Here is a 10,195-nt window from a genome sequence, read left to right on the forward strand (position 1 = left end):
ACAAAAGTATTGCCCAAGGTCACCAAAAGAGGGCAGTGTAGTTGGAGGAAGACAGCTGCGCATGTTGCAGCCCAATGGCTGTCTGCCATTAATGTCTGTCAGAAATGAAGACAACTATTCCTACTGTTGCCTGGATACACCAGTCACTGGATGAGAAACCCAAGAAGATGGAGCTAAGCAATCAGCTGACTCATCAGAATCAACTCGGATATGTAGCTAAACCTAGACAGCTCTCTTTACTTGGGAAGGAGGTTCTGTTCTGCAGCAGCATCATATTCCAAATATCAAAGCATGAATGTTTTCACCATCTGGCTAAAAATATAATTAAGGAAAGTGATCGAGGTTCCAAGCGTTGTGCTCCAGGTTAATCTGAAATTCTCCTTTCTCTTTCCTTGGGGCTTGTAGCTCAGTGTAGAATCTTGACACAAATCTTCCACGTTTATTTGAAAGAATTGTTCTTTCAAGTAAATAACACTTTTCAGGATACAGTTGACTAATTTTAGTGCTAATGCATATTCCTAGATAGTTTAATCGTGTAGGAGCCCATCGAAATGGTTTGATGAATTGCTGGTTTTCTCTGCTCACAGGCACTTAAAGACATTTCTGATTTTCTGTAATTTACCGTACAGTATTTTACCAAATTTGTTGATGCAGTCAATTGCAGCCATGACAAACGTTACAGGGTCTGTCAAAGTCAAAAGAACATTATCATATTTTATGTTGTTTTGTCCCTATTAATATGCCTTTAATATTATGACTTTGTCTAATTGCAACAGCAAGTGGCTCTATAGCCAAGGAGAAAAGCAGCAGGGAGAGAGGACCTCCCTGCACCGTCCCCCTCATCAGTCCAAAAGCTGCAGACCAACAGCCATTTATCTAAATGGATGCTGTGGGCTTTTTATAAAGAAATTTTATATATATATATACACATATTAATCCAGTTGAAGGGCTTTTTAGCAGCCAGTGAAACGATGATGCCTACCGGTTAGTATTTGAATATGGTCAAGATGATGAATAACATTAATAAGTTCTCTCCTTTATCAAACCAGTTTGTCTACATTAAGGCTCTACCTCTTCCAATCTAGTGGGAAAAAACCTATGAAATCTGACTCTCAATCTAACTTCCTGGTTGACGTCATGACATGCAGCTGGTCTGTGTCTCCAGCCACTAAACACTCAACAACACAAGAACTGTGTTCTGCATGCAAGGCGCCTCTTAGAGCATTCGAGGGTCACAAACTTTGTATTATGAATTTTACAAAGACACCAAAAACATTTCTTAACAATGTATCAGGAATGAAAAATGATAAATATTGTAAAAACATCAGACAGACTCACTTTAAGACCTTATCGGTTTCCTGACCCATATTGCAAAATGTTGTTTTTTTATTTTTGGACTGTTGCATCCAAACTACTGCAAGCCTTTTTCAAATGTTTTTTCCCTGTAAAGTAGTGTTAAGAAAATAAATTTAAAATAAGCTAGTTTTAAAACTTAACATGTCTTGATTCAAATGCCCTAATTGTGGTTTTGAAATCAGTAACTTATTCTGGCCTATTGACCTTTATGTTACCTGTAGTTACAGCAGATGGTTTGCTAGGATTGTTTGAAATGCCTTTTGTCTGTGTGGGAAACGATACAGGAGAAGTTCCAGCTTTTCACACTCATCTGTGAAAGGCCGTAAACACGGCAGGGGTTTCTGGCTTGAGAGAGGGTCAGAGATAGCTCCTGGTTGGATGAGCAAAGATACGCCTTATTTGAATAAATTAAAGAAAAGAAGATAAAACTTTCTACACAGAAGTAACAAATTAGATTTTGCTCTTGCAACTTCTCCAAAGACGTCTTTGCTTTTTGTTTGTCGTTTCCATCTTTTGTGTTTTTCTCTCTCAGGTAAATTCATGTGTTGTTTGTGCTCTGATGTTTCTGATGTTTTGTGATGTGTTTGTCTGGTGATAGTATGCATCTGTCTTGAATAAATGCTGATTATTGTGACGCTGTTATCTCTGCGTGATCTCAGTTCAGCATTTTTCTGAACCCGGGCATAAGAGAGGATTTAACGAGTCAAAAGGTTTTTAAAGTTCAATAATTTTTCCTCTCTTAACAGTAGAAACATTCTGGTTCTGGAAAATGAGGAATTATTTGCTTTGACTGTGATTTACATAAATATAGATATTTCTGGGGTTTCTCCTAAATGCGTGGAAGATGCCTCATTTAAACAGGAGCAAAATGCATCAGAACAGAGAGAGGCTGTTTGCTTGAGAGAGCTTTTTTTGGAGCAGATCTGGTTCTAGAATTGGGTTTCCCATAATTTAGCTGACAGCTTTGTGCATCTGAGATTCTGTCAGAATTGATTCATAAAATACCTATTTATATTCTTCATGTTACATTCACCATTAAATATAAAAAATCTGTGAAGAGTTTTTGGATGTAATGAGGCTAACAGCACAGCTGACTGTGTGTTTTTTCTCTGTGTTGTGTTTTGGTGGGGAGGGGCTGAGATGCCTGTGTCTCTGTCCCACAGCTCATAGCTCATACTCTGTTCTTGATTTGCTCGTCTAAATCCAGCCCTGCCTCCGGGTCGATAGTGTTTCCTTTTCTGTCCAGCCTGCTGACATCATGGAGCACAGAGGTGCCAGAGGCTGGTCCTGCATAAAGTTTGTTTTTATTGTTTTTACCTGCCTTGAGCTGACATCACCAAGATACAGTTCTATACCATGTGCTATTATGTCCCATTTACAAAGAATACAACAATACAGTAATATGTTTTTATGAAAGATAACCCTGTTTATTTTATGAATAGAAAAGAATAGTTAACAGATAAATGTAAATATGAAAATTATTTCTTTAACACCCTGTCAGTCATGAAGGATAGCCCCTCAAACTGAACCCGGTTCTGGTTCTGCTGCAGGTTTCTTCCTGCTTTAAACTCAATAAACTGAGCTGAATGCAGTTTACTGCACTGTTTGATATGTGGAATCAGTTGGAATGTCTGTGTGATTGAATTGAAATCACTTTTTTGTAAAGTATAAAGACATTTGCTGTGAAATGGCACTATAGAAATAAAATACAATGAAGTGAACTGCTGATAGCTTCTCTTATATTTTTGGGGCCTCATTATGGAAATAATATATTGTGTTTTCTTTCACTTGAAGTCTCTTTAACCATGAAAACTGAGGGCTGTGTCTGTGTGCCTGGTTTGCATGAACTCAGTGTTGGTTTGGGAAAGCTCCAGCCACAAAGCCAGTCTGGACCTTGGCTGGTTGGAGGCGTAGCAGAGAAAAGCAGAAAAAAGCAGAAACACTGAACAGGAGAAGGTTTTATGCCATCCCTGAATTCTCAATTACCAGCACTAAATACCTTCAAAGACCTTATCTAATGAAAAAAATTAAAACAATGCAAAAAATGTCAACCAGTTAATGACTTTCCTGTTGTCACTTCTGGCCTGTCATAGTCTGCAGCCCGGCATGAACAGGACAAGCAATCACACCAACACTGTTCTGAAAAGTTCTTACGTTTTCAACTTGAAGCTTTAGAAGTGACTACAAATAGAAGTCCTTGTTTTAAAAACACAGTGAGTGCTGGTATTTTTCTCCTTGTGTTCACATTCACCTGAAAAAAATCTCCTGACTGAGGAAGAAACACTGATACTCACTGAGGAGGAAAAAAAACTACTTAGAAAAAAAATGTCATTTTTATCCAAACCATTTTTCTTTCCACCTTTTCACCTGATTCCTCACCTTTTCTGAAGTTCTGCCATTTTTTCTTCTGTCCTCTTTTCTCTGCACATCATCCCATAAATATAAAATAATTAATTTATATGGCATGTTTAAATTTACAATGATAAGAATCACTGTTACTAATTTCACCAGAACAGTTAAGCTCAGGCGGCCTAATAAAGCGGTGTGTTTAACTATTTGTCATCATCGTGCAGAAACTGTTTTGATATTAAGCTAGGATCAAGTATGTGCTACCATAAAGAGCGTCTCATCTGTTTCTGATTCAACACATCAGTGTTGTGACCCACTGATACACAGGCCTTATGATGAGTGTGTGGATGTGCCCACTGCTGTGCCTGATGCTCCACAGACCCTCATAGCTCCACCATCTCATTCTGACTTAAACGCTCCTGATATGTGTTTCATGGTTGGATGCAGCATGCCTGCTGCTGTTGTTTACACTGCTGTGCACAATGTGAGACTCACATAACTCTGTGGAGCAGGGAATCCTGCTATAATTGTACAGAGTTCTCATCATCTGTTATTAAGAGTTCCAAGCCAAAGGAAGCAAGTGGATGGCCCATGCATACATGGCCGTAGGCTTGGTCCAAGGTTGGCAGACTGGGGTGGTGGTCCCTCTAATCAAAACGAGCGTTGAAAGAGTGCAGTTCATTAGCTGGGACTTAAAACATGAAAAGGTAATGTTAAGTATTCCTAGAGTGAAAATAGAAAAAAAGCTTGAATTAACAATTGTATTGTTAAAAAAACATTATTCTTTTAAAGTAAATGTGATTTAAACATGTCGATGTCAAATTTATTTATATAGCACTTTAAAAACAGGTTTAAAACGGCACCTAAGTGCTGTACAAAAACGATAATAAAATAAGTTGACGAAAAGAAAAAGAGAAATGTTACAAGGAATATAAGAAACATGACTGTCGGTCATTCTCACCAAAGACAGTCATGCAGATGAACTTCATACTAGTCTCTGATAGACCTGGATGGACAGTGAGTGTGTCTGTGTGTTCTGATGTTTTTCAGGATGGAGGTCAGAAGTGCATACCGTCTGAAGACTACAGGTGTGAGGATGTGAGTCGCTGATTCATCCCCTCAGTCTGATAACACATAATTATGGATCCAACATGGTTTATGATATTGCATAAATTAAGAACTCACCTTATTAGACTCTGCTCACACAAAGACAGCGCTGATTGCTAATTTTTATTAATATATCATGAGCTGTCTCTGCTCATTTTGACAGCTTGCTTTCAAATATGTTCTATTTATTTTTTTAAGCTACCCTTAGATTTAACAAATTAAATATAATTGAGTTATAAGAATAAAACTGAACTGTGATGGACTGTTCAGAGGCGGGGTCCAGGGTGACCAGCTGCCCGTTGACAGGTGGATATAGGCATCAGCACCCCTCCCGACCACAATGGAATAAGGGTGTAAGAAAATGGATGGATGGATGAATAAAACTGAAAAATTAGTAATTAATAAAATGACAATGCAGTTGGAATGTGTATATTTAGAAACCAGGCGTTATATGAGGAATTGGAAATAAGGTGAAATTAGCTTTAAAAGCCAACAAACCCATCATTTGCTAGTTGTTCAATCAGTTTATACTGCAAAGCAAAATAATTTATTTAATAGAACAATGTTTCAAAAAGCTTTTGCTAAATTAGAATTCTATAACATCTGACAATTGATTCTGTTAATGTGTTAAACCGTCATAGCAGAAGATTGAATGGTACTATGGACTACCAAGATGGCTGGGAAAAATGCGTATAGAGTCACAACATGGAGGACAGACGTGGCGTTGTTATGTCAGATCTGGAATTAGCTGCTCAGCTAACAACAAAAAAAATATATTGACTGTGGTGCCAGTTAGCAACCCCTCCATGTACACACAAATACAAATTCATGAGTGCTTGGAGCATGCTATGGTCGATTGTAGCATGATTGTAGCAGGTCGATTGTAGCATGTAGTTTTAGCTGCATGAGAGCTAAAACTCTGCTCTTGCTCTCTGCAAGAGCAGAGTTTTAGCATTCCCAGGAATCTAGCGTTGGCAGCCAGAATAAACAATTACCATCTTACCTGCTTCTAGGGACTATGCAGTTATGTATGTGGGTAAGCGAGATGAGTCACATCAGAATAAACTAATGTTGGTGGTGGAAAAAGTGACTCTTCGCCAGTAATCATCTTTCCGAACCATAGTTTATTATGCTGAAAGCTTCCAGCTAATTCACAGCAGAACAAAACAAATCAAAACTCAATGAATATTAATTGTTTTACTCTACCTAAAAGAAAATGAATGCTAAGCAAAAAAAGGCTAACCCAAACTTTAGGACAAATTTTGAACAAAATAGCATCTGGTGTTTGGAATTTTCTGTTTGATCACCAGGAAGGAGCAAACCTGCAAAAGGCATTTTTCCCTCTAACACTTCTTTTTTTCTTCTCTCTCTGTTCAGACTTTGTTAGCCCAGGGGTCAATAGACTCTCAGGAATCGGTGGAACCTAAAAGCAGCAGCCAGCAATCAGCGCCGCTACTCCAACACATTTCTGTGACTGTGTGTGTGTCCATTCTGCCAGCACTTCTACATTTCATGTCATAAATTTGAACTCGCACACATCCAGACATAACCACATACACACAATCCTAAATGTCAAGCAACAGATGTCGAAGCATCCACTACGGCCTTTTTTTGAAGAGTGTCTGGAGCTGGTCCAGATGAGCGGTCCTTCTGCACAACACAGTCACACACCGGCCATGGGAGGGAGAACGGAAGCAGCTGCACTTTCGCGTGTTGTATGTGATAGAAAAGAGGAATCAGAAACACAAATGAGAGACTCTTGAGACCCTGGTTCACAGTGACTTCACTTTCAATGCTCTGAGTCTTCACGGTGTGTGTGTTCTCTGTGCTCGGACTTACTCCCCCAGGCCCATCTGGATCTGAGACAGCTGGGCCGACAAACACTGGAACCAAGCATATGACTGTGTGCACACACACTCACACACAATTTGATCAGAAGTGTTAGAGTTGGCAGCTTCAGAAAGAGGAGAAAGAAACGACAGGGAAGGACAGCTGGGACAGATCCTTCCATGAGGTTTGTCAAGTCAATTTATCCTCCCTCAGACCTCCCTAGTGGCAACAAATCTACACAACATACAAACATCACACAAGCCCACCTACATTCATCCTGTCACTTTCCCCTTAGACCTACTTAGCGGGTAAACAGGGTTCCCACATGGACACAAACACTCATGCTGTACACCAGTGTGCTATTTGTGGGTCTTTATCTTCATTTTGTGGTCTACATCTTGTACAAACTTCATTTACTGTGGAAAATGAAAAGTAAAAAGTCCAGTGAACGACTGTATGCTTCACCTCAGTGTTCAGCCTTGTGTGTGTGTGTGTGTGCGTGTGTGTTTGTACGTCGGTGTGAATGTCCGTGATGATTGTTGACACATCTGTGCATGGAGGCAAATAAATGAAGGAACAGGTGGAACTTTAATCAAATGACAAACTGAAACATGATGCGTATGCACAGCTTAAAAATTCTGTCTAAATTCAACTTTAATTTACAGCAGTTAGTTGATTCTTTGCTAGAAAAACTGAACTACATAATAAAAAATTCAGTTTCATAGTGCTTTAAAGTCAAATGTTTTTGAAATTTTTACTTTAAATTGATGTCTAAATAGTGTTTTAACCAAGTACGCACATTAATGTTTAAAAGCACACAGTTCGTATGTTTTAAACTGGGTTCTGTGGTGCAGTCGTTTCACCTGCACCAGTTCTCAAACAGACATCATCTTTAGGCACTTTGCAAACAAAAAGCGTCTCATCAAACCATTCAAGCAATGAGATTCCAAGTCAAGTACATCAATTCCAATTGATCCTCATTATCAAACAACGTAGTTTGATAGAAAACTTTCAACCAGTTTGAATAACAAAGGAAACCCAGCAGAAATCCCTCCTCCTGCATATGCATTTATCGACCATAGACACTTGCTTGCATTGTGTTGTTGACTTTGCAGCAATCCCTCATACAGAGCATGCATGTAGTGACAGTGCAGAGAAAAGGCCTCTCTTCTATTATCAAAAATCCAATAATGTTCACATCTTCAACATCCTCGACCAACAGTATGGACAGACACACGGTCTTCCACTTCCCCCAGGACTCCATCGTATATGCAGCTGCATGTGCCCCATCGGGGCAAGAGGGCTCTCTTGTGCCCAGGCTTCTTGTGGAGAAAATTTGATTAATTATGTTGAGAAATCAGCTGAGGAGATCCATGATTTGTAATTGGGAAGATATGAAAAGAGAGGCTCAAAAAAGACAGCACAGGACAGAGAGCAAAAGCAGGACAGACTGGGGAGAAAGCAGGAGAAGAAAAAGAGTCTACTTTTACTGAGAGCAGGATGAAACCGACTGGGGACACAAAGAACACAGACACACTGATCCTGGAGTACTTGGTATGTTAAAGAAAGTAAATAGTTAATGGCAGTAAAGAATCCATGAGTGGCTTCATCCAGGAGAGAAACACAGCTAAGCAGATCAGTTCTGAGTCAGAAGGATGAGATAGAGCGCATACAGTTAGTCCAAATAAAGTTTCAGCCAACAGCATAGTCTGGGAGAGACACTGAAAGTTAAACACTGAAAGAGAGGACCTGGTGCATCATTTATACAAACCCAATTCAAATCATTTCAACCTATTTCAATTGAATTCACTACAAAGACAAGATGTTTGATGTGCAAACAGAAAAACTTGGTTGTGGTTTTTCACAGTAAACGCTGCCGGCTCCTCAGGCCCAAACTCATCTGAGATGGACTGTTGCAAAGTGGACAAGTGCAATGCAAAGCAAGCAACTTACGTTTCCTTTAATAAATGATGCGGGGGGGTTTTATCCTATGATGAACAAAACACTAGACTGAAAAGTTGCATTGATATACATACATACATTTGAAAAACTCCACAACTAAAAACACCATCTGACACCAGTTCATGTTTGTTTGTTTCATATGCCAATAAATCCTGAGAAGCAGACACACAAAGTAATAACATGCTGATGATGAAATAAAACCTTCCTGACTGTCAGAGCTTCCTGTCACATTGCCTCAGCTGTTCAGTGTTGAGTGAATAAACACAGATGGGTTGGCGCTTCACAGCAATCAATAAGGTGAGATTCTTCAAATTTCTGTGATCAGCTGTGTTCAGTCAACACATCTGGTTATTTTGAACATTTCTTGTCTTTGTCTTACTTCCATAAAACTGTTCAACGTGTATGTTTGTGAGTGTGTATTTTACCTCTGGCCTCTGTATGGAGTATTTTTTATGTTTTGCAGAAGCTACAGGCTGGTCATCAGGTCAGTGTCATGGTGGCCGTTCCCTCCTTCAGAGAGGGATTAGTTTCTGTTGTTATGGTGTTGCCTTACTTTACTGTTTTTTATTACCTAAAAGTAAAGATGGTTCTGAGTGAAGTGACATTTTTCCAGGGTGGAAGTCTCAGCTAGCCACACTGCTGTTAAATTAGGAAGACATTTGAATGATCTCCAAAGAGGGAATTTTGATGAACTAATAAACCTACATTTTGTATCGTGACCAAAGCTTGATATTGCTTTTATCTAGGGGTGCACCGATCTACCAACCAGCCCATTTATCGGTGCCAATTTCCTTAATTTTGGGAGATCAGTGATCGACCAATCTTATCTACCTCAGAAAAGGTTTAAAAATCAGCCACTGTCCTCTTCTGCTCTCCACTGAGAGCTTTGACTGACAGACCGGCCCACCAGGTCGTGTCTGCATGTCTGCAGTTAACAATAGTCACCCCAATGTTGGCAACTCAGCAACTTTCTTGTTATATTTAGCAACATTTCAAACAAATAAAATCAGGTCAGGTCAGGCTTTTTAAAGATCAGTTATCGGCGATCATCCAGAAAACTGCTGTCGGTGCACCCCTACCTTTATCCATACAGTGGGCTAATATTTCACATTATAAAGGAATCAAAGTCAAACCATTTGTTTTCTCACCAACAGATAATCCTACAAAACTTGTGTGATCCTTGAATATGGCAACAACATTTTTTGGTCTTGCCATATCTTTTGAAAATTTCAGTTGCAAATGATAGGGTAATCCACACTAGTATTCCCCAGCAGAATTTCTTCTTAAACTACTCGGTGTGATGTTTGTGCATAACAATAATTTAAATTATTTATTATTTGTAAGATTTCATGACCCACAGTGGAAAAAGCTGCTGTATGTTTAGTTCCCAGTTACATGTTTTACTTGACAAAACAAAACATATTGACCACATGTTTTGTGATGAGGATAAGCCAGTTTCTATGTTTTGAACTATGTTGTATTTTGATCCTCCATTTCTCAAACATGTACCCTAAGACTGACAAAGCTTAGTGAAAGAATCAGTGGCTGATTCTTTCACTTTCACCTTTATTGTTCCCATACAAAGTTCAAA

The 10,195-nt window shown here is 39.1% G+C and overlaps 1 protein-coding gene across 2 annotated transcripts in view; it reads left to right on the forward strand.

Moving 5' to 3' along the window:
- LOC103152315 (GDNF family receptor alpha-2-like) overlaps positions 1-9,323 on the forward strand; it is a 117,688-nt gene extending 108,365 nt beyond the window's left edge. Inside the window, exons 9-10 of one of the 2 annotated variants that reach the window (XM_007572736.2) lie at positions 4,756-4,803; positions 6,190-9,323. In XM_007572736.2, the coding sequence (XP_007572798.1) occupies positions 4,756-4,803; positions 6,190-6,333 (192 nt within the window). In that variant the 3' untranslated portion in view covers positions 6,334-9,323. The remainder of the gene's footprint in view (positions 1-4,755; positions 4,804-6,189) is intronic. The other variant, XM_016661018.1, reaches the window with a different exon arrangement.
- Positions 9,324-10,195: the final 872 nt, after the last annotated feature.

This window comes from Poecilia formosa, unplaced genomic scaffold (genome assembly GCF_000485575.1).
Source record: "Poecilia formosa unplaced genomic scaffold, Poecilia_formosa-5.1.2 Scaffold307, whole genome shotgun sequence".
Classification (NCBI taxonomy): domain Eukaryota; kingdom Metazoa; phylum Chordata; class Actinopteri; order Cyprinodontiformes; family Poeciliidae; genus Poecilia; species Poecilia formosa.